This window comes from Phyllostomus discolor, chromosome 9 (assembly GCF_004126475.2).
Source record: "Phyllostomus discolor isolate MPI-MPIP mPhyDis1 chromosome 9, mPhyDis1.pri.v3, whole genome shotgun sequence".
In the NCBI taxonomy this organism is placed as follows: Eukaryota; Metazoa; Chordata; class Mammalia; order Chiroptera; family Phyllostomidae; genus Phyllostomus; species Phyllostomus discolor.
In genome coordinates this window covers 64,984,281-65,009,944 of record NC_040911.2, presented here as the reverse complement: position 1 = coordinate 65,009,944, position 25,664 = coordinate 64,984,281, and the positions used below count along the sequence as shown (strand labels likewise).

General features: G+C 38.3%; 1 protein-coding gene across 1 annotated transcript in view; it reads left to right on the top strand.

The window, feature by feature from the left end:
• Positions 1 to 25,664, top strand: part of CFAP61 (cilia and flagella associated protein 61) — a 382,310-nt gene that overhangs the window by 216,179 nt on the left and 140,467 nt on the right. Inside the window, 6 exon segments of the mRNA XM_036009477.1 lie at positions 1,636 to 1,775; positions 10,064 to 10,190; positions 12,061 to 12,138; positions 17,502 to 17,627; positions 17,629 to 17,709; positions 22,568 to 22,702. Coding sequence (XP_035865370.1) covers positions 1,636 to 1,775; positions 10,064 to 10,190; positions 12,061 to 12,138; positions 17,502 to 17,627; positions 17,629 to 17,709; positions 22,568 to 22,702 — 687 coding nt within the window.

Below are 25,664 nucleotides of genomic sequence, written 5' to 3'. Positions count from 1 at the left end.
AAAAGAAAAATCTCTCCTCTTAGTCAGGGACTGCAGGGCAGGACTGAAATTTCTAGCTCCAAACGGTCTCCAGCTAAATGTTCTCCTCCCTTGCACTGGCAGAGCATAGTGAGGTCAAATTTCCAACCCAGTACCACCTTATCCCTTTGCCTCTGGGCAGACTCAGCAACTTAGCAGGTGGGGAAAGGGTCACTGCAGAGTGCTCATTGTGAGGAAGCACAGTCATCTTCCTCAAGCCTCAATGCCCCGACTCTGAGTGCCTCTCTGTCCAAAGCTCTTCTGAAGAACAGATGGCCCTTGAAGGGTATACTGAGCAAGTCCCTCCTCCAGCCCCCAAAATAGCACGGCTCTTCCAGCAGTCACAGATCAGGGCAAACTTCACAAGCTAGTGTTTTGACAATGGACTGATTCCTTTCCTGAGATGTTGTGCTACAAGTCTTCTAGGTGGATCGAATCCCCACCGCTTCCCACCACCGGGTGCTACAAAAGGTCTCCTTCCTGTCTCTTGTTACTCTGGTTGGGGATCCCTGCATGGGGCGGAGGCTCTGTGCTCCTGGGAGAGGGGAGTACCCCTGCTGCCCTATCCCCTGGCTTCCCAGTCCTAGTGCCTATGTATGGGATGTATGGGGGTCTCACCCTGCCTTGTCTCTTCCCATTTTTCTCCATGCTTCTGTTTATAAATTTCCAGATCAGCTACACTTCAACTGGTTTTTCAAGACAAATACTCTACCATTTAGCTGCACAATCAATCTGGATTTTGGATCAAGTGGACTGAGCTTCCAGCTACTCTGCAGCCTTCTTAGAACCTCTTCCATTTAGATTTTATAAAATTTACAATTGAATCAGTAGCTTCATATTCTCAAGTTGTTCCAAACTTACATAAAACCTTTCCAATAACTACATTCAGTATCAGTTTTTAAACTTACAATTAATTAAAATAAAATAGTATTAAAAATTCAATTCTCTAGTCATACTAGCAACATTCCAAATGTTCCATGGCCAGATGTGGCTGCTGGCTACCATATTGGACAGTGAAGATCTAGAAGGCAAGTGACATTTGTCAGGACATATAGATCATTCTGTACCTGCTAACTAAACCCACCACCCAGGTTAAACATGTTCTTAGATATGTATGCCGAAATGAGATTTTATCATGTCATGATAAAATACACAGACATCTGTTCATGTATAGTCATAGGATTTTAGGGCCGAAAAGTCCTAGAACACCACCTTCTCATTTCAAGAGAAGAGGATCACAGTTGGTACAATACCACTTAGTAAGCATAGGGCCTTTGGTGTGACACCAAACTGCCACATTTACTCCTGATTGCAAGTGAATTTGAAAGGGCAAATGTCCTTAGACTAAAAATACACTCCCGCAAAAGAGCTACGCCAAATGGGTTTCATTTTTCACAATATTAATTTATTCAGGATTCAGTCAGACTCTTCATACTCTTGCTGTTCCTTATCCCCCTGAGTTTTATATGATTACTTTCAAAATTATAGGAAAGTTTAACTTGAATATCCTCTCCTTTACATATCTTGTTATTTTCTTTAGTGTTTTACAGCAGGAATTTGTTTGGTGATAAATGATTTCTGATTGTCTTTCCTTGTGCCCTTCTGCAATAATGTTAGGACAAGAACTTCTGCCTCATTTCTCTGCCACATCTCACCCCAGAGTTTGCCCTTATCCAGAACTTTGTGAAGATAGTCCCCTTCAACAACTGCACTGTGGAACAGGATCTCTATGTTTTCCATCGGGCTGGATTGCTCAAGTAAGTGAATGAACATTTGGCTAAAAATTTTTCACAAAGTTACAAAAAGAGAATCGAGAAGCTCCCTACCATTTTAATTTAATGATTCATTTTAAATTATCTTATTGGCAGAGGGCTTGATCAAGTAATTTTAACCAATACATTTAGGGACAGATCTCTAAATTGAGAAGTTATTTGTCCAGCCAGATATTAAAACATAAGGTAACTCTATAATAATCAAAACAGTGCCATGTTGACCAATTCTATGGTAGAATGATGAAATACAACAGAGTCCTACCATAGGTCCCAATATAGTGAGAGTTTAGAGTATGTGAGTGTATGTGTGTAAAGATATATCTACACAAATATATAACAAAATTTCTGTCACCACAGTGGGAAAAAGAATGTTTATTCTGTAAGTGTTGGTACATAATAAAGATAAAAATGTTTTCTTCAAGTCTACAAAAAACATTCTTAGGTGAATGAAGAGGTAAATGTAAATACTGAAAATGTAAAAAATTAGATAATAAATCTCCAGTGCTACTTCTGTGCCCAATTCTGGGAATACAAGAGTGAACAATATACAGATGTGTTCCCAATCCTTTTAAAGTTTGTAAACACTCACATATATGTAAACCTGCAGTTGTGATAGATGTACGAGCATTGAGTATGTGGTACTATAAATATATATCATTGGGAGATTCAGCCATTCAGAGGAAGCTTTCCTGAGGAAGAATGTTGAGTGCTAGATAAGGAATGTGAGTGAAGATTGATTTTTATCATGTTTCAGGATGGGGAAGTTCTTTCTATTCTTTTATTTTACTATCCATTTCATTTTTATTTAGTTTTCTTTTATTTAATAGTTGTTGAAGTACCATTGTCTTCATTTTCACCCCATAACATCCCTCCTATGCCGCCCATCCCTGCCTCCCACCTTCAAACCTAACCCCTTTGATTTTGTCCATGTGTCCTTTATACATGTTCCCTGATGGGCCTTCCCCTATTTTCCCTCTCCCCCTCTTCTCTAGTAACTGTTAGTTTGTTCTTTATTTCATTGTTTCTGGTTATATTTTGCTTGCTTGTTTGTTTTGTTGATTAGGTTTCATTTATAGGTGAGATCATACGGTATTTCTGTTTCACCACCTGGCTTATTTCACTTAGCATAGTGCTCTCCAGTTCCATCCATGCTGTCATGAAGAGTAGGAGCCCTTCTTTCTTTTTGTTGCATAGTATTCCATTGTGTAAATGTACCACAGTTTTTTGATCCACTTGTTTACTAATGGACACTTAGGTTGCTTCCAGCACTTGGTTATTGTAAATTGTGCTGCTTTGAACATTAGGGTGCATAGGTTCTTTTCAATTGGTATTTCAGGATCCTTAGGGTATAATCCCAACAGTGGTATTGCTGGGAAGTTCTTTTTAGAACATGGAAGATTCATTTTTTACTATATAATGTTTTTGGAACTACCCTAATTGAATAAAAATGCAACTGACTAATGGAAGATTATTTTTTAACAAATGTGGAAGACACAGTTTTGGTATGTTTAACATATAAAGAGCTTTAATAAATCAATAAGATGATGATTTAATACTCAAATGGAAAAACTTACAACAATAAAAAAGGTCAGACTGTTTATACATGAAGAAAAAAATCAATGGTTGTTTTAAAATCCTTAAACATCTCAAATTAGGGAAAAGAAACAAAGCTAAAATGAGACATTATTTTTGGTCCATTCATAAGAAATAAGTATAGAAATTTTCAGTTCTAAATGAAACAAATGTAGTGGCAATCAGAACGTAAATTAACATGAAATTTCAAAGGACAATTTGGCTAGAGTGCTAGAGTAATTCATATCCTTTTACCCTTGAATTCCATGCCCAGAAATATTTCCTAAGAAACTTGTTGGCAGAGATGCAAACAAAAATTGATGTATGAGGATTAAAGAATATTGGAAATACTCCAAATATCCAATAGTAAGAGAATGTTTAAATACTTTATGGTTCCTATGTAAAGGAATCTATAACTATGTTTATGATTCACTTAAAAATATTTAATAATGAGGGAATTCTGGCCAAGATGGAGGTATAGGTAGAAATGCTTCACTTCCTTGCACAACCAAAAGAAGAATAACAACAAATCTTAAAACGAAAGACAACCAGAACTGCCAGAAAATCAAACTACAGGAAACTCCAACAACAAAGGAGTTAAAGAAATATTCATCCAGCCTGGTGCGCCGAGACAAAGAAATATGACACACATGAAAGAACAAAACAAACTAAGCAAACAGCTAGTAGGAACAGAATCACAGAAATGGAGATCACATGGAGGGTTATTAGCTCAGTGCAGGAAGGGGGAGAATGAGGGGAAAAGTATGGGGAATAAGAAGCATAATTGGTAGATACAAAATGGATAGCAAAAGGTTAAGAATAGTATAGGAAATGGAGAAGCCAAAGAACATATACATATGATCCATGGGCATGAACTAAGGAGTGGCCAAAATGCTGGAGGGTGGGTGGGGTGGTGCAGGGTGGAGGGGGATAAAGGGGAGAAAAAAATGGGGACAACTGTAATAGTATAATCAATAAAATATACAAAAAATGAATGGATAAAAATATATTTAATGATGGAAATGCTCAGAATGTAATGTTAGCCTAAAAAACATGCTAATATATAAAACAGCACTTAAATAAAACCAAAATTTTCAAAGAGAGGGAAAACATGAATTATTAAATATACTAAAAGGAGATGTGCAGATGTAATGGATACTGTAGTGCGCCAAACTGGCCCATTTGGTTCACGACTGAAGAATTCATTTTCCAACTGCAGGATGTATGAGTACCAACAGCTTGAAGCTAGTTCCCCCACAAAAGAGATTGCCCTGGGATGATGAGAAGGCCCTTTCCAAGGGTAGCCTGCATCCTATGACTAGTCTGTGTGTGGGAAGTGGGAACAGAAGCAAGATAAAGGGCCTACAGTTCTTTGCCTCAAGGAGGGACAACTCTGAAGGGGCTTCTCAGGGCTGGAACACCCTGTGGGATCAGCTAGGCATTTGTTATGACAACACTGCTTATAGTCCAATGTCTTCCTCTGCCCTCTACTGCTTCTGTCATCCCCCTAGGTGTGGAGGGTCCCAAGCGCTCACCCTCATAAACCTCTGTATGCAGATATCTATGTGAGGCTGCTGTCCAGGGAACTTGCCCTGTAACACTGGAGATGGTCAGAGGTTGCCTCTGGGTGCTAGTGTGAGCATCATCCATGAATTTTTTTAATCATTGCCCAAGTAAATATTTCTGAATGATTTTAGAGAGGGGGGAATGGGGAGAGAGAGTATGTGAGAGAGAAGCATCAATGTGAGAGAGAAATATAGATCAATTGCATCCCAGGTGCACCCTGACCGGGGATCAAACCTGCAGCCTGGGTATGTGCCCTGACTAGGAATCAAACCCTTAACCTTTTTGTGTACAAAACTGCTCCACCAACTGGCAAGGGCAGCATCATTCATGATTTTTTAATTTTCTTTCTTGAATTGCCTAAATTTTGGAATTTTTCTATACCAAGCTTGAATATTGTCTAGGATTCCTTTGCTGACAAGGGGTAGAAACCCATTGAATTGGCATATGTAACTGGAGAATTTATTAATACACAGAGCAAAGTAAGAATTCAAGGGCAATGCTGGTTAAATAGAAAGCAGGCCCTGTTTGACTTGTTTCTTCCATGTTGACCCCTTCTCACTGGTGCTTCCCCAGTGGTTGCAGGATGAGTGAGATAGTGTTACCAAACAAAAAAGCAGAGGTTTGGCCGTGTGTTGCCCCAAAAGCCAAACTGGCGAGGCAGATGCTGTGTACAAGGAAATAATGTTATTCAGGTGTTGTGTGGTCTGAGAGAATGGAACATTCCTGTCTCAAAGCTCATACCCTCCACAAAACCAAGACAAAAGTCAGTTTTCAGAGTTCCTGCTCCAATGTAAAGTAGAGACCTTCAAAGCCCACAGTCGGCTGCTAAGTTATTACGCCTCCATCCTCTCATTGCTTCTTTAGAGAGAGAAACATTGATATGTGAGAGCAGCATCAATTGGTTGCCTCTCATATGCACCTGGAGGGGGATCATATATACCTGGATAGAATCGTATGCACCAGGACCAGGGAACTTATGTGCCCAGACCAGGGATTGAACCTGCAGCTTTAGTATGTACCCTGACTGGGAATTGAATCCACAATTCGGGTATGTGCCCTGACCAGAAATTGAATCCACAACCTTTCAGTTACAGGATGACCCTCCAACCAACTGAGCTACAGCAGCCAGGGCTATATTCTCCTTTTTGAACTGAGCGACAAATGATTGAAAAACACCTCTCAGAAGCAAATACTAGGCAACAGCAGCCTTGTTCTGTGAAATACAGAGTTAGCCACATATGTAATTTTAAGTGTTCTAATAGCCACATTAATTAAAGAATAAAAAAGTAGGTGGTTAATTGTAATATTTATTACTTAATGCCTTTATATCCAAAATATTATTGTTTCAACATATAATCAGTATAAAAAGTATTAGTGAGATATTTTACATTTTTTTTGTACAAAGTCTTTATAATTTAATGGGTGCTTTTTGGGTTTTTTTTTTGTTGTTGTTGTTTTTTTTGTTTTACATACAGCACATCTTAATTCAGAGATGCCCTCAGCTTTCAGGTGCTCAGTAGCCAGGTGTAGCTCCCATATGGAACAGTATAGCTTTAGAGTAGGGCACAAACATATTGCTACTTCCCATTCCTTCCCCTGAAAGTCTAGGAACAAATGCAAATTGTGAAGTGTTCTTCTTTGATAAATATATATAGCAGAGATGAGTTTCACAGTATAATGCAAAATGGTTGTGTTCCCTAACTGGCAGTAGATTTCCTTGGAAAATCTAGTGAAACAATGTTTGCATTTTTGTGACACCTGACACTAGAACAGCACACATATCCCCATAAACAGTTATTGAACACTACTGTGGGCTAAGAAAAGGGCTGGCCTTTCAGAGTGGATTATGATGTGGTCTGAGCTTTAAGCCTTACGAGAGGGAAAAGATGGCCATGTCCCAGAAAGCAAAGGATAGTGCAGTAGAGACATGTAAACATGTCATATGTTTATGCACTCTCCTGGTTCCCACAACAGTCTTACTGAAATAGTCTCTGGCCATCTATATTCAAGCTGCATAATTTACTCATTTAGCAGGTATTTACTGAGCACTTACTACATGCCAGGCATTATTCTAGCCATGGGGGTGCAGCAGCAGTGAACGAAGAGATCAAAGTTCTTATCTCCATAACATCTTATTCTAGTGAAATGAGACAAACAATGAACAAAATAAATAGAAGGTAGGAAGTACTGTGGAGAAAACAGAGCAAGTAATGGAAGTATCAGGGTTTCCAAATTTTTAATAGGGTGATTAGAGCTAGGGAAGACCTCATTGAGAAGGTGAAGTTTGAGTAAACACTTGCTGTTAATAAGGGAACAAAGCTTGCATATTTGTGATAGAGGAGGCAGAATTCCCAGGAATAACTCTTGATGAGAGAGAGTGCTTGGAATGTTTAAGGAAAAACAGAAAGCAAGAAGCCAACTACTTGGTGATAAGTCAGCAAGAGAGATCCCAGAGAGAAAAGGTGTGGGGAAGAAGGCTTCGGTCATGGAAGGGCTTTCAGCCCCCAAAAGGACTTTTACTCAGAGTGAGATGGGAATCATAACTGGGGTTATTAACCATGGGCCATCTTTATTTTCATGAAGCTTTAATTGAAATGTAGTATTTCCTTCTATTGTTCAAGTAGGCAACAAACCACAAGAGGATCAGTAGCTCCTGTAGCCTTCTCTTTAATTGAAATGATACTTTCAGTTTTCCTATCACATTACAGGATTTGCATGTATCTACAAATATTACTTGTGGTTTATGCTCATCCACACAACATAATAGACCACTACAGAATTATGTTATTTAATAAAACTCATATATTATAATCCTACATATTTTATTTTATGCATTGAAAAGAGGAGTCCTTGGCATAAAAGAGGTGAAGAACACCTGAGTCACTGGGATTTGCGTTGAAGACTCATGTGGTCTCACTTAGTGTTTGGTAAGCATCGCTCTATCTGCTTTGTTGAGGATGAATTGTGAGGGCAAAGGTGGAATCATTGAGACACAGTACAGCAGGGTGGTACTGCTGTTGCCAGTGGAAATAGGGTCCTTGCAGTGTCACGAGGAAAGCATTTTAGGGACCACAAATGGGAGGATGAGTTATGGTTTTAAGATTTATCAAAGCTGGAGCAAACACAAAAATTTTTCCCAGATTCAGCTCAGTTCTACTGTGAAGGAAGTCCAGCCTTGTCTTCATTAAACCCAGAGGAAAGGCCAAGGTCCAGAAGTTCTGTGCCATTGGTTCAGTCCATATCAAAGCTTAGTCCAGTTCTGCCTCTGTTCACATCCAGCTAATATATTCCTGGCTGTGCTGTTATTATATCCAAGCTCATTCTTGGAGTCCATATGGCTGCTGGGCCAGCATGGCTGCCACAGAGAAAGAATACACAAGCACATGGGCAAGCATGTATTAGCAGGCGAGACAGAGTAAGAGAGAGAGAGCTTGCCTTTGTTAAGCTTGGATTATATCTCGGGCTTAAAAAGGACTGGGAATCTTTTCAAACTAACCAATCAACTTGCCAGTCTTTTGCAGACTGGCATCCATTTTTATTCTTTTCTCCCACTGTTCCCCCAGCCTTGGCAGCAACTAATTTATTTTTTATCTATAAATTTGCCTATTCTAAACATTCATATAAATGGAATTATATAATGTGTGGCCTTTGTATATGGTTTCTTTCACTTAGCATAAATTTCTTCAGGGTTCATCCATGTTGTGGCATGTGTCAGTACTTCATTTCTTTTTATTGCTGAATACTATTCCATTATCTCAGTAGACCACATTTTGTTTTTTGATTTAGAAGTTGATGGACATTTGGGTTCTTTCTGCCTTTTGGATTATTATTATAAATAATGCTTCTGTGTACAGTCATGAACAAGGTTTTATATGGACATATGTTTTTAGTTCCCTCGGGTATTTTCCTAGTACTTTTGTGGTCTTGTTTTTCATATTTACATCTTTAATCCATCTGAAGTAGATTTTGGTGTAAGGTGGCCATATCAGAACTGAGTTGTTCTTCTTCACTTAAAAATTGCTCATAAACACTAAGGTAATATTAATTTTTATCTTTCATAAGTTAACTATAGATGTAGATTGTTCTTTGCAAATATGCTACTTTATCCATGGTGTGGGAGCATACACTAAAATTTAAGCACAAATATTCACTACAGCTAAAAGTAGGTTAGAACATTTCACTTCATTAATATTAGTAAGAATAGCACTGTCCAAACTAGTAATAATAACTGAATGATTGATAACGTTCAGTGCAAGACCAGCTAAATAATATGGTGGGCCCATTACAAAACAAAAATGTGGGGCTCTAGCCTAAGATGGGTAGGTCATCTCCCCTTTCCATGGGACCACCACTCCAACACACATCCCCTGTGGTTGGCAAATTCTTCACTGGGGTTCACAAAGTACCTGGGTGGGGGTGGGTGGGCAAGATGTCCATGCTTAGTTGTCAGCTGAACATTCTGTGGCACTGCTTGTCCCAGGTGGGAATCGTCATCACCATGCTGTGAGTAGAGATTTCATGGACATCCTAACCCTTTATCCTTCCCATTCCTGTGTCCAGGACTCTATTGAGGGAAGAGCATGTTGGTTGAATGTGAGCCTCCCCCATGCATGCAACCCAATTGTTTCCTTTAGCAGAAGGTGGCAGCAGTCACAACTCAGGGTGGGAGGCCCTATAGGACCCAGTGTGCCAAGAGCAGGGAACAGATGGGAGAAAACGCATCATGGAATGATGGTGGGAGGTGGGTACCACATGTGAGCCAAAGCTCCAAGTGCCTGGACCCATTCCATGTCTTACTTGGCTTCACGTAAAAATACAAAATCAAAGATAAAATTATTAAGAGTTAAGATCTATAAAGCCAGCCCAGGTTTAATGTAATTTCTTAACTTCTTAACAAACTTTAAAAATTTGAAGAACAATTTAGTTAATGATATTAGCAGTGATTTTTACCTTCTTCTTTTCCAGGTTTCCTACAATGAAAGAGTTACTTTTATAATTAATTAAACCCCATTGTTATGTAAAGATATTTTATTGCCATTATCTTACATAAATATGATCTGTTGCAATTCTGCCTCCATTTGGGGGGAAATACATATTTGGTACTTTAATATAAAAATAAATTTCTCTTTACCTAGGACCATTAATATAAGATTAGCCAATTTATCAGATACTTCTGGTGTTGAAAATCTCGTCAGCACTCTCATGCTCAATAAAAGCATATTGGAGGATCTAAAGCAATACAATGAGGCTCGCAGAGATCCTGTAAGTCCTGCTATGATCAGATTGTCTTTCTTTACCTCATGTTATGGGACCATTATGATTCATGTAGGTTCAACCTGAAGTTTCCTTGGACCTTAGTGGGAATTGTGTGGTGGGAAGCAGTGTGGTATTGTAAGATGGGAGCAAGAAAAGAAAAAGAAGGAAACTGAGGTTTAAGGAATTGAGGCTGCTCTCCTCACTGGTGGCCTCAAGGACTGTGGTGGTGCATACATGAATCTACACAAGGGATATAATTATATAGAACTTAATACACACACACATCAATGTGTGTTCCCTGCTTGTCATATTATAGTAGTGTTTTACAAAATGTTGCTATTAGGGGATACTGGGCAAAGTGTAAAAGAATTTCTCCATATTTTTTCTTACAATTGCTTGTGAGTCTACATATTTCTCAATAGACATTTTAATTTAAAAGAAAATGGAGCACCAGTTTCACTTGAAGCAGTAAAATCATGGAGTTTTAATCCTTGAGTGCATGTACTTTTAGTATTCTGTGTGGCAAAATGAAAAGGGCACATAAAGCTCTTCTGATGCAGACTGAAGCATGTTGGTTTTTTTTCAGGAAAAAACATTTCTGCAATTGTTTGAGTTGTTTGTTGACCCAGCCAGCATTTTCACAGAATACCATTTTTACTTGAAAGAATAGCTGGCATACAAAATATGGTTATTCAATCTCAGGCAGTTGTCAGGCATTTTCTTTAAAAAAGGTGAGCCTGTCACTGCAAGATAACAACTGACAACACTTGTCCCCTATGAAAAAAATCCAACCTTTCAAAAAATTAGAATTTTGGAAAATCAGTATCTGCTGCCGTGAGCTTCACAGCTTCCCAGTAGTTACCAGACTTTTTCTGATAAGTCTGGTGGTGATATTACCAAGTGTGATATTTTGATATTTTGTAATGAAATAGTCAACATTTGGAAAATTTACATAAGCTTGGTGAACCAGAATTTTATAGATAAACAATATATGATGTTACAAAACCTTGCATAGGAAGAAGATTCATTCAAAGTGCAAAACAGACCAATGAATTTTAATGTAGTAGTATATACAAAGTTCATTGATATGGTTTCAGTTTCAACATTTAAAAATTTTAATCTTTAAAACACTACCACTTGTTAAGTTTTGGTGGAGCATCAAAGAAGAATGTCCATAATTATCTGAAAAGGTTATTTAAATACTTCCCCCTTTTCCAATTATGTATGTTTGTGAAGATAGTTTTTTCATATATTTCAACCAAAATAACATATTGCAACAGATTGAATATAGAAGCACTTATGAAAATCCAGCTGTCTTCTATTAAGCCAAATGTTAGAGATTTGCAAAAATATGCTACTCTTCTCTAAATATCTTTGTCAAATTTAAAAAAATCATTTCAATTAATAAGTTAAACAAAAATTTAAGAATTCAAAATTTTTTCAGTTTTAATTACTAATACAGGAGAGAGTGATAGATACACATAAACCAAAGTTCTCTGGAGTCATCAGGGCATAGGGGTCCTGAGATCACAATGTCTGAGAACCACTGATGTAGAGCTAACAAAAGATTCTGAGTCAAGGGAATGCAATTTGAATCATAGGTTCATTCCTTACTAGCTATAGATCTTGACAAATGACTCAATCTTTCAAGCCTATTTTCTCATACATGAGATAGAGATATAATGATAATACTTACAGGGTTGGAGTGAAGATTAAGTGAACACTGGGAGGGCATTTCATTTACTACCTGGCCCACAGGTAAGTGATAGATGGTCTGACCATTATGGGATCATGGTTCAAACCTATTGCTGACTGCTCACAGAAACACTAATGGCAATATTTTCAAGGATCTTAAAAAATATATTCATCTTTTCAGGATGGAACACCACTGCAGGCATTTGTAGCTGATGTGGCAGAACAAATTGTTGGCATTGCTGTGATCAGAAATGAAATGGTAAATTGTGAAATGGATATTAATTTCCTTTATTGTGCCTTTTTATTTCATGAATTAACATACAATACCTCTTTTGATGTTTTATTTTCACTTTAATGTGAATGCCTTCTTTTTCTGAAGTATATAAATCATGATATGCTGCATCCCACTTAGCAGCCTTTTAAATATTCATTATTTTAATTCAAAAATGTTTAAAGTATTATAAAGAATGCATGAAACATTCACATTCTATAAATTTAAATAACCTTCCACCACCAAAAAAAAAAATCCCATGTTTTCCCCAAAGGATTACTACTACTGATAGTTAGTCATTTATCTCTTCCAACATTTTTCCTTTCACTTAATTAAATTTTTCCTTGCATCTCGTATGTGTGTTGTGTGTGTTTTGTCAGGTGGACATCTGATTTTATTTTTTCCCAGTGCACAATTATCCCAAAGTATTTATTACAGAGTCATCCATATTTTTCCTACTGATTTAAAATGCTACCTTTACATTATTAAGTTTCTTTTTTTTTTTAAATAGGAAGAGCTTAATTTTTTTTGTAAATATTTTATTTATTTATTTTTAGAGAGGGAAGGGAGGGAGATAGAGAGAGAGAGAGAGAGAAACATCAATGTGCGGTTGCTGGGGGTTATGGCCTGCAATCCAGGAATGTACTGGCTGGGAATCGAACCTGGGACACTTTGGTTCCCAGCCCGTGCTCAATCCACTGAGCTATGCCAGCCAGGGCTCATTATTAAGTTTCTATGTGCCTGTGTCTATTTTTACTCTACTCTGTTCCATGGATTTATTTGCTGGTATCTATTGCATTATCATGTACTTTGCTATCTGGTAGGGGAGTCTTCTCTCATTTGTCTCTTTTCCTAAATTTTCATGATTTTATTTTGTCATTTTTCTCTTCCAGACAAGCCCTATAATACTTGTTATGAATTTATTTGCATCTATTTAGGTTTTATAGAACAATTTAGGAAGAATTGACAATTGAAATATTGAGACTTCCCTTCTAGGAATACAGCTTCCTGTTTTTGTTGTGGTGGTGGTTGAATTCTTGAATCCTTCAGAAAAGTGTTGCAGCTTTGTTCATACAGGTTGTATGTATCAAATACTTTGTCCCTGGAGGTTCAGTCTCCGTCTTTCTCCATCTTGTTCCATCCCAGGAAATCTAACCTGATGGGCAGCATCAGGAGTGCCTTTGCTCTTTGTCTTCCAGTTACGTTTGACCAATGGGGAACGCTAATGAGACAAAAGGAGGAGAGTAAGATTGGGTTGCCTGGGGCTGGTCTCTCCACTGAATTCCCTGATCTTTTCCAGGCAGCCTCTTTTCCATGACTCTTTTATTGGACTCCAGAAACCAGTACCTCTCATGCTATGCTGCCCTGCCCCCCACCAACCCAGAGTGGTAATAACTTGCAGTTGCTTCTACTCTATCTACTGGTTTCTCTACATCCTGCCCCCTCCTTGTAAATAGTCCTTTTGTTAAACTTAAATTATGCTAATTTGAACATAGCATGTGTTTCCTGCTGAGACCTTCTCCAGTACATAAATGTTCAGTCCTGAACATTTATGATTTATCTCTACATGTTTTATATTTTCCTGGGTATTGTGAATAGATACTTTTTTTCATTGTACTTTCAAAGTGTTTATTTTGGTATGTGGGAAAACTACTAATTTTTGTATTCTTGTGTCCAATCAGCTTTTTAAAGTCTCTCATTAGCTCCAGGCGTTTTTCAACTGACCCTTTTCTAGCCCAACATAACTTCTACCATATTATATCGGTCAAAGCTGTCACAGGGCATGCTCAAATTCCAGGGATGGGGAAACGGACTTCAGCTCCTGATATGACAACTTCTTTTTGTAGAAGATCATGTGGGATGAGAGATATGGTCATAGCCATTTTGAAACATAGACTCTGCCACACATTCTTTTAAAAATATTTATACCTTTTTTCCCCAATTTTATTTGTGTTTAGAACAACACTGAATAGTAGTGTTTATAATGGGTACTTTGTGTGTGTTTTTATTTTTAATAGTAATGATTCTGCATTTTGCCCCATTTAGTAAAATATTTTCTGTAGGTACTGGGAGATATTATTTATCAAGTTAAGGCAGTTCTCTCCTATTTCTAGTTTACTAAAAGTTTTTTTTATAATGAATGAGTATTGAATTTTATTAGGTGGGTTTTTGGCATTTGTTGAGATGTTCATATGGCTTTGCTCCTTTAATGTATTCAAATTTTCCTTGTTCTTAGATTCATTTCTCTTTGATTCAATGTCTTTGAGTAATTCCTTTAGAGAGGATGGTAGGTAGTAGTGTCTCAGAGTCCATACATAAATAAGAAGTTTTCATTTTGTTCTCATACTTGAATACTTATTCAGTTGTGTATACAATTCTTATTCAACTTATTTCTCATCAGAATGTTCATGTTTTTACTCTCCTTGTCCAGTGTTCAGGGTCACTGATAAAATATAATCTGATATAAATAAATGTATGCTTCCTTGTGTTCTCTCTCTCTCTTTGGTATGTTTCCTTCTATGTTTTTTTAATACCTGAGATTCTGAAATTTTACCAAGAAGTATCATATGCCTCTTTTGAATTTGGGAAGATCTTTCTTCTGTGATTTTATTGTATCTTCCCTTTTGTTTTCTCTATTCTCCTTTCCTTGAATTCCTTTTTAGATGGATATTAGACCTTTTAAATTGATCCTTTACTATCTTTTAACCTTCTTCTCATATTTGTTAATCTGTTGTGCTTTTTTGTAGATTTCTTTAATTTTGTCTCCTGGATCCCTAATTCAGTCTTTAATTATGCCTATTGAATCATCCAGGGCTCCTATTGGAATTTTAATTTCAGGGTTTGTATATTAACTTCCAAGTCTCTTTGTTGTTTCCTTCTTGTTACTTTTTTGTAGCATTTTGTTATGTTACATACACGATCTTCTTTGGTATCTCTGAGGACACTGAGTATAATTTTTTTAGTTCTCTTCTGTTCCCTGAATATCCTCTGTTTACTCTGGAGTTGTATGTTTTGCTGTCGTGGTCTTTTGAATTTGTCAGTTTTCCTCAAAAGCCTGTCCATGTCTTGAGTGACATATTAGATTACCAGTATGGCTGTCTGTCATGATACCCTTGACAGTGGAGCATATCTGCTTCTCCATTCATCTCTCCAGTCACTGGGAGGACTGCCCATCCATCTTTATCTAATCAAGGGGCACCAGTCATCTGGCTTCCCCTTGTGGTGCTCGAAGGTAGTACTGGCAGGCCACAGGCAGGGGTCAAGGTAGGAAGATTAAACTATTGGTAGAGACCACATACCTATTGGTATGTTTTCTCCTAAGGTAAAACTGCCTTACTCATTTGTCCCTCATCACTCTCCCACATTATTTTAAAATTAATTTTTGTTTAATTTTAAGGGATTTGGGATGGGAAGAAAATTAGATGTGCATGGCCCATCTGCTGTTTTGAGCTAATAACCTCTATTGGCTCTTTGTTTTCACTTTTTGTTTTTCACTTATTTTTCAGTCCTATACTTATTATTCATTTTATTTTATAATAAGGAATGCTTCTTGGTAATTAAATAAAAGTCTTAAGGTATACAGGCAGTTATAGGGTCAATGCAGACAGAAAGATCAGACAGTGCCAGAACTACCTTTTGGTACCACCACTGGCTTTGTTGCCCTAAACTCTGTTTCTTCTAAGCTTTGTGGCAGATGCTGGAAGAACAAGGAATATTCAGAGGCTTAGGCACAGACTTCCCAGTTTTCCTGAATTTTCCTGTACCAGCCTTGCCAATCACAGCGTAAACCAAGTTCTTTGCATTTTTTTAATTCTTCTTCTTGAAAGTGTGTTTTTAAGACAATTTTACTGTCAAAAATCAAAAGAAGTATAAGTAGGTACTTTTCAGTTTGCATATGGTTTGATTTTTCCTGCACATCAAGTGTTTTTACTGCCCCTGTCATGACAGAGTCATGCTCACTCTGGTGTTTGCCCCCACCAGCAACAGTATCCACTGCTAGGAAGTGAAACAGGACAAAGTGAGCCAGTGCACAGTTCACATGGATGAGTCCCTGCTTCCCTCCCCTGCAGTGTAGGGAATAGAGGCTAGTGATCAGAACCTGACCCAAAGAAGCAGGGGCATAGTATCCAGTATTTCTTTTTACAAGTAAACACTCACCAGTCATTTAAATTGTTACACAGTCATGCACCACATAACAACATTTGGTACATAACTAACCACATATAGGACTGTGGTTCCATAAGGTTATAATGGAGCTGAAAAAGTCCTATCACCATTATAGCTGATGTTTTACTTTATAGCCCAATGCATTACACATTCACATGTTTGTGGAGATGCTGGTCCAGATTTATATGACAAATCTGCCAGTCATATAAAAGTATGGCACAATTATGTACAGCACATAATACTTGATAATGATAATAAATGACTATTACTGGCTTACGTGTTTACTATATTTTTTATCATTATTTTAGAGTGTACTCTTTCTTATAAAAAATAAAGTTCGTTCTACAGCAGTATGCCATGTTACACTGGCAGCAGCTCTGTACATCTCAGGTTTACTGAGTGTCTTGAGAGCATCACTTTCTCTTATGCTTGATTAATCTCATTATGTTTTGTATAGTAACAGGCTGTATAGGTTTGTAGCCTGGGAGCAATAGGCTGTAGCATATAGTCTATGTGTGTAGTAGGCTATACCATCTGTGTTTGTGTAACTGTGCTTTATGATGTTCGCACAATGATAATACCACCTAATGACACATTTCTCAGAATGTATCCCAGTTAAGCAATGCGTGACCATACCTCACAGAGATAAAAAGTTTAAGGAATGCCTATGGATCAGGCCCAGCCTCACACTTTTATTGTAGGCCAACCCAGCCACGTGTGCCAGTCAAAGTGTGTGACTTGTGGGATGGCTCGTTTCCACATTAATATGTGAATTGAGAATAGTAATGAATCCAGAGAACACTGGTAAGTGTTTGTCCTGCTCCTGAAACTTGCATGTGCTTGCTCAGTCATGCTGACTAGCTCATTCTCCCCTTGCCCACTGGAGGCGAAGAGCTGCTGTCCTGCTGCCTGGTCCCTAGCAGAGATGCACGGCTCTCTGTAAGGAGCAATTCCAAAGCTCTGTAGCTATCCTCCAGAGACAAGCCATTAGAACAAATGACTTTTAAAAACAAAATTTTTAATTCTTAAAAATTAACATTGAAGATGAGTTAGTAAATCACAGGAGAGAAAAAACTCATTTCTTACTGTTATACAATATCTAAAGTAGTTTTAAAAGTTTTATCACAAAGTGTGTGCCATTTGTTTAAAAATTCTTAGATATCCTTTCCTCACCTCTTTTTTAGGATATAGAGTACATACGATCCCATTACAATATTGAAGATTTTATCTACTTCAGTCACCACCAGCATGAAGAACACGGACACCTGTATCACTTTGCCTTGAACCCCATTTTTCGGCACTATACCAAGTTTTTTTCTGAAGGAGATACTCCGTTTAGGTTTTAAGTCCTGTCTCTACTACCCTGTTTACCCAGCTTCCAGGGAAGGCAAGGTAAAAAAAATGTTGTAATTAACTTTTCCAGCAGATGTTAACTGTGTCATTTGTGTTGTGTGCCATATTGTATGCCTTCCTTGCTTGATGGACTTTAATTATAGTGTGGCTCTGAATTTCAAGTGACCATAGTGAGTTTGGCCCTTGCACCATAGTGAAAGCCCAGAGCTTGAATATCTGAAACAATCACAACCAATATAATTAGTAGAACAATTTCTTGGCTTCTCCATATTGACAAAACAGAGACTAAAAACCATACAAAAATGCTCCAAGGGACATGAAAATCAAATTATTTCTTATGGTAGATTAGTGAAAAGCCAAAATGATTCTCTCATGTTCTTCAAGCAAAGAAATTTTAGTAGTGAACCCATAAGATAAATCAGTTCAATCCTATAAGATTGATATGCTATCACAGCATTCCAAATAAGCACTATAATCACCCACATAAAAGTGATGGATAAAAAGTGGAGATTTATAATATCTATTTAACCTTTATGTAGTAAATACCTACATAACTGTTAAATATTTGTTATACTTTTGTAGATAATGCTGTCATAATGAACGCATATGTGGTATGTGTACATTACATATGTGTGCAAGCACAGATAGCAAGTTCTTCATTTATCCTGCTTTAGTCCTCTTCATAGCACTTTTCACTAGCTAAAATTTTATCTCTTTCCATGATGGCAAGTGTGTTTGACTGTCTGCTCAAAGCTGAAGCCCAGTGCCTAGAAGAGCCACACATGCAGCTTGGGGAAAAAGTAGGTTTACAGTTGTGAGTACACAGAACACAGAGTTTATCCTTGTATTATTATGTATTAATTATTATGTTATTTTCCATACAAACAACTATAAACCTACTTTTGCCCCACACTGTATATGTGCACATACACACGTACACACTCACATACAGTGCCCTGGTTGTTCCACAGGGAAGCAAGGGCCTCTTTAAGCTGGATTCCCAAGGTGTTGTTTCCTGCAAGCTTAGATGACAGCATTGGTCCTCAGCCTGATGTACACTCGAGGAGTGATGAGATTCAACACCTAGGCTAGGTAGAAACTGTCCTATCAGATCCTATTCATGACTGAAAGCTTTCTCATGCTCTGTCTAGAATCTTTGATGTTGTCACATTTCTTCTTATTTACTACAAGTGAGCTAAGTAGATTTTTAAAGTGATCTTATTTATTAAACTTAAAAAATATTCTAGTGGACTTCCGGCCAAGATGGAGGCATAGGTGGACACACTGTGCCTCCTCACACAACCAAAATTAAGGACAACAAAAATTTATAAACAAAAAAACAGCCAGAACAAACAAAATTGAACTGTACGGAAGTCCCGACAACCATTCATCCAGACCAATAAGAGGGGCGGAGTCGGCAGCTGGTGGAGAGGCGTCTTGGCTGAAAAAAGTGGTGGCTGGTGGTCCCAGGTGCACAGGGTGCAGGCAGCGGCTAGCAGACCCCAGGTGCAGGTGCAGAGAGGCAACAAGCAGACCCAGTGAGGCACGCAAAGCAGTTGGCTGTCCCCAGTCACACATTCGTGCGCAGATAAACCAGGTGAAAATGGGCAGCGAGACAGACCATGCAACCTAGGGCCCCAGTGCCGGGAAATAAAGCCTAAAAGCACTGATTGAAAACACTTGTGGAGGTTGAGGTGCAGGGAGAGACTCCCAGGAGAGTTTGTTGGAGAGACCCACAGAGTCCTAGAATGTACACAAGCCTACCCACCTGGGAACCAGCACCAAAAGGGCCCAATTTGCCTGTGGGAAGTGAAAGGGGGGACTGAAATCTGACAGAGAGTGGTACAACCACCATTGTTCCCACTGGGACCCCACCCCCACATACAAAATTACAACCCAGTCTGGGTTGCCAAGCTCAGGTGAGCACCTAAGGCTCCACCCCTCACTACATAACAGGCATGACCAGACCCACTGCCCCCCCCAAAAATGGCTCAAATGGGAGAACAAATCAAAGCCCCAGAGCCAATATTGTTAAGCGACTAAGAGATAGCCAACCTGTCAGATGCATAGTTCAAAGCACTGGTGATCAGGATGCTCACAGAATTGGTTGATTTTGGCTGAGAATTAGATGAAAAAATGAAGGCTACACTAAGTGAAATGAAGAAAAATGCACAGGGAACCAATAGTGATATAAAGAAAACTGTGTCTAAAATCAGTGGAGTGGACCAGAAGGAAGAAAAAACAAAACAACTGAACACAAAGAATGAAGAAACAAGAATTCAAAAAAATGAGGAGAGGTTTAGGAACCTCCAGGACATCTTGAAACATTCCAACATCTGAATTATAGGGGTGCCAGCAGGAGAAGAGGAAGAGCAACAAGTGGAAAAGTTATTTGAACAAATAATAAAGGAGAATTTCCCCAATCTGGCAAAAGAAATAGACTTCCAGGAAGTCCAGGAAGCTCAGAGAGTCCCAAAGAAGTTGGATCCAAGGAGGAACATACCAAGGCACATCATAATTTCATTAGCCAAGATTAAAATGAAGGAGAGAATCCTAGAAGCAGCAAGAGATAAGGGGACAGTCACCTACAAAGTAGTTCACATCAGACTGTCAGCTGATTTCTCAAAAGAGACCTTGCAGGCAAGAAGGGGCTGAAGAGAAGTATTCCAAGTCAGGAAAGGCAAGGACCTACATCCCAGATTGCTGTATCCAGCAAAGTGTTCATTTAGAATGGAAGGGCAGATAAAGTGCTTCTCAGATAAAGTCAAATTAAAGGGGTTCATCATCACCAAGCCCTTATTATGTGAAATGTTAAAGGGACTTAATTTAAGAAAAAGAAGATAAAAAATATGAACAGTAAAAAGACAGCAAACTCACAGTTATTAACCACTACATCTGAAACAAAATCAAACTAAGCAAACAAACAGAACAGGAACAGAACCACAGAAATGGAGATCACATGGAGGGTTAGCAACAAAAGAGTGGGAGGGGGAGAGAGGAGGAAAAGGTAGAGAATAAGTAGCATAGATGGTAGGTAGAAAATAGGGGGAGGGCAAGAATATATGGGAAATGTAGAAGCTAAAGATCTTATGACACACAGACATGAACTAAAGGGGGGAATTTGGATTGGAGGGGGTGTGCAAGGTGGAGGGGAGTGAAGGGGGAAAATGGGACAACTAATAGCATAATCAATAAAATGTATTTTAAAAAAGCATTCTAAAATGTATTACTACATTTACATAACAGTAACCATGTACCTTTTGTTTTTTTTAAACAAAAGCCTTTGGAGAAATACAAAGGGAATGTAAAAGAAAGAAGAAATACATGGAAAGGATTATTATTGAGATATGCTATATGTTTTAGTGCCAATTTTTCTTTTTTGTCACAATGCAGCACTATATCAATTTGAATACTTAGATTTGAACTTAATGAAATAGGAAGATAGCAGTTTTGCTGGACAATCCCAGTCCTGTGCAATTTCTTTTTAGTTTGCATTTTGGCCAGTTGCCAATTTGGTCGCTTTCAGGTTGTGATATTAAATTCTTAGTTTTTATTCATGATATTGTATGCATGTGCCAAGCTGGTAAAGTCCTTTTGTATCCATAATAAAAATAACAATAGTACCTTAGACATTTTATTGAGTGTTCATATGTTTACCTCAATAGTATAGACCTGGAATATGCTTTACACTATTTCCTATAGAATATAGAAACACATTTGAGAACAGATTTAAACAAGTGTAAGCAGTACCAAATAATTTAGGTAAGAATTTGAGAAATCCCTAGTTGGTAGTAGTAAAAATGAGCTTTTGGCTCTCATTTGGTTTTCTCTACAGCCTCCTGCCAGCACGTGTATTGATAGATCTTCCAGGCATAGAAACAGCTCTGACTAGTTCTGTTTGTCAGTGGGTAAAATTAGGGTATGAATTTTAATGGTAATAGATGTTAAAAATTCCTTTTAGAAGCTCTTAGGAATGCCTGGGGGCTATTTTTAGAATAGTAAGTGATATGTAAATCATCTTATTTATTAAACTACACTTATAGTTCAGTTTTACTTTCTTTGCTTTCAGCTTAAATACAATTAATATATCTTTTAAAATGTTGGTTTCACAGTTTAACTTGTGAGATTTATATATAGTTGAAATGCTGAGTTAATTTCTTCAAAAACTCCCAAGAATTCATAAATGTGAAAGAAATAAAGATCACCATGTTCAGTTTTTCTAAGTTTTAAAAATTGAGTAGAATTACTATTTAAAACATTCTTCTAAAACATTTATCAGTTCATTTCAGTAAGCATAAATTCAAATTATAATTTAGTATTAATTTAAGTCAAAATGGTATGATCTAATTCCCCAAGCTATCCCACTTTCTGTTTTCATCACTTTATTTCAAAACACTTATTTTCTCAACAGAGGACCAGTTAAAATAGCTGTGCTTTCACAAACAGGATTTTTCACATCTGCATTCAGTTGCCCTCTGATGACATTTTTATATATTCACTTTCTTAAAGCAGCTAATGCCAAACACACAAAGGTTAACAGGAGGCAGATAACACAGCTTAATGGGGTCAGATCAAGCTGATTCTCGTTCACTGTGAAGAATATCCTCCTGGGGAAAATACTTGTACTGAAAAATCCCATAAACCAAACCACTTGTTTATCTGTCATTCCCACAGAGATAGTAATGTAATTACTCTCGTAATTATCTTCATTAGTGTCAGGCATTATCTACAATTCATTCCTCTGCTTGGAGAGTATGTTTGTTTATTTGCTGTTTTTTTTTTTCCCCTCTATGATTTGGCTGAGTTCAGAATTTTGTATTTGTAAAGCCACATGCAGGCATCTGTGCTGTGATGCTCTGACATTTTCTCCCCTAAAATAGAGATTGCTGTCTTGCAGTTCCAGAGCTCCTACGCCCATTCCCTGACATCCGCCCTTCATTACTTGGTTCCCGTGCGACCACGACGACAGATTGTCTATCCTCTGGAAAAGCTTGGCATCAATGCTCCATCAAAGGCGGTCTCCAAGGAGCTGGTGAGTAGCTGGGCAGCAGCAGGCAGGAGGCACAGTGCCAGCTCAGACAGGCGTGGCAGATGGGGTAGCAGCACTGTCTTCTTGGGAGCAGGCTGCTTATTTACAGGGAGCCTGGCACTCATGCCCTTACAGGGGTGCCTTCGCCCTCAGGTGGTTATTCCACCATAAGCCTAAAACAGGAGCCTCACAATCCCTGGGGTGACAGACCCCACGGGGACACTCACATGCTCTGCTGTGTCTCAGGACAAGAGGCCTGGGGTCAACCTTCTAGCATATTTCTGTTTTCTTTCCCCTTGCTCAAAAGCAGATCCCGCCATTCTATCACGTTTTGCTTTCAAGGCTAAAGTGGCCATTCACGATTTGGACAAAGCTATCTGAGAAAATTGAGCTGGCTGCATTTAAGATATTTGGGTCTGAGTCCCAAGCCTCTTCTGGGAGTCAGGATGAGTAACAAACATATTAACTGCTCTGGGGCAGTTCAGAGGTTGACCTTAAAATGACCAGCCCCTGAATGCTCTTACTACCAGAACAAGAAAAGGAACAGAAATAATACCTAATTTCGCTTCAAATGGAACTGTACATGTATATGTACACACAGACATGTACATGATTTTGTCAAGTTGACTTATGTGTAGGCTCATAGAGTTTTGAATAATACATTTTCACTTAATTACAGTAAAAGGTCCCTCAGTGGGCTGACAGTTGTCCATTCGAGAGAGAGAAAAGGAAAGTGGAAAGTATGAACTCTCCAACTGTTTAGCCAAGAAGCTATTCATCAGAGCTAGATGGGCTAAAATAAACAACTTGTAACAACTTCAGCACTGCAGGAAGTGTACCATCTCACTGCCCTCACTTTACATATGGGTTCCCTGCTGGGGGGCAGTGCTCCACCAAGACCCACTGAGAGGCAGCTGCATACTGTAACCAAGCCAGGTTTCAGTCTGACATTTATATATATATTTATATATATAGATATGTTATATATATATATATATATTTATATGTTATATATATAAATATATATTTGTAAAATAAAGTATAAATTTATATTTATTTTCTGACAAGCTCTAAATTTATAATTAAGTAGAGATTAAAAATAAATAGCAATTCTTCCCCCTCTTCTAACTCTTGAGTGTAGGAAATGTAAAGCGTATACAAACATAGGGCTTTTCGTTCTGTCTGTGCTGAGGGGCACTAAGACTGATAGGTTTGGAAAAAGTGAAGTCTTTAGAAAATGAGATTAAAAAACAGACAAAATTCAAGACTGATTATTTTGTTACTAGGTTTAACAGATACTTACATCTTCCCAGGCCAGTGACAGTTTATAGATGGGCACCTGTCTCAGACCACATGTTGAATAACACTAAAACTCCCACATACGTATTCAACATTTAGCTAAACAATTTGCAACTCTTGGTTAGTTTTGGATCTTCTGTACCCCCACCCACTTCCCCTTCCTCCTTTATCATTTTAAAGCAATACCCAGATGCATATCATTTCATCAGGGATCAAAGGTGCATTCTCAGGTCACAGGCCTACAGCATTGAAGTTCATACTCTGTCCACTCTAGAGATAAGGGTGCCAACCTAATCCAGAAAACCTTTGGGATGGATACCAGGTGATCTATTTGTGTGTGGAGATCGTGGGAAACAACCCCTTTAGAATGGGAGCTAAGACCCACATGTTTGATGCAAACAGCACTTTGGGGTCAGGCAGGGTGGCTTCATGTGTATCTGTTGGTGAAACACAGCTTTAGCAAGTCATGAAGGGGCTGCAGAAGAAAGAGCTGAAGGTACAAAGTACATGGGTGCAGCTTCTGTGTCATATAAGGGTGAGGATGAGAGATGCTGCCCTTTTGCAGCCACTGCTGAGACACCTTCAAGTATGGGTAGACCATATGACTAGGTCAGGGCACATCAGTGGCAGCCCATGGCTCCAGTGCCTTCAGCCAGTCCTCTGGTGGCATGAGTGGCGAGGTGGAGGCGGGATGGAAGGCAGGAGTACAGAGCTGATGTGTAGATATCAAGAGCACTGTTTTTCCAAATACCAGGCACCTCTTCTTACTCCCATCCCCAAACCTCCAGAGTCTGATGACTTTGAGGTGAGCTGGAGCTTCAGGTGGGAAGATAGCCAGAGGCTGGTATGAATTGACATCATTGCTCACATTTTAAAAACCTGTTCTGTGGTCACGTCAGTGTTCTGTGTCCCTAGAGCCCCAACTTACTTCAAAAACATAGCAGAGGATAGATTCTTTAAATCCTGGTCCAGAAAGACAACCACTTACCAGCTGGGTTGAGCTGATGGTTGGTACCTGTTACACTGTGCTGTGTTGTTCATTGTATTGGTGAATTTTTACTTTTTAAGAAGCATTTTTACTGTTACTTGTATTTATTCTTGAGAAGGTTTTAGTAAAGATTTAGATTTAGGAAAAAATGCAGAAACCTTGAAAGTTTGACCAAAGGAGTATCAGGAACATAACCACATGTGACGGGCCTGGATGTTCACAAGTTAAAATACTATGTTATATTATTTAAACATTTTATTTTTAACATTTTAGGTAGATTTCACATTTTAGGCTGATTATCTCAGATGAAATGAGCCAAATAGAAATTTTTAGGAGGAATTTCTATATAGTCCTAACTACACTGCCTTTTTTTTTAAGCAGAGTAAATAATGTTGCAGCCATTGAACTAAGTGAGGTTTATCAATTGTCATTACCAAATGAATTCTGTTTTTTCCCCCCTTGAAGTTTATATTCCCCTTCCCCAGTACATGGAGTTTTATATGGCCCCTTAGCTCCCTCTCCATGTCTGCATATTTCTCTCACTGGGTACTGATCTTTCATACCTTTTATCCAACTTACACTGCCTCAGAGTGACCATTCGTTCCCTCACTTTCACCTAAGAAGCCAGTCTTCAAGGAAACAGATCACTCCAGACATGAGTAATGGGATAGAAAACAT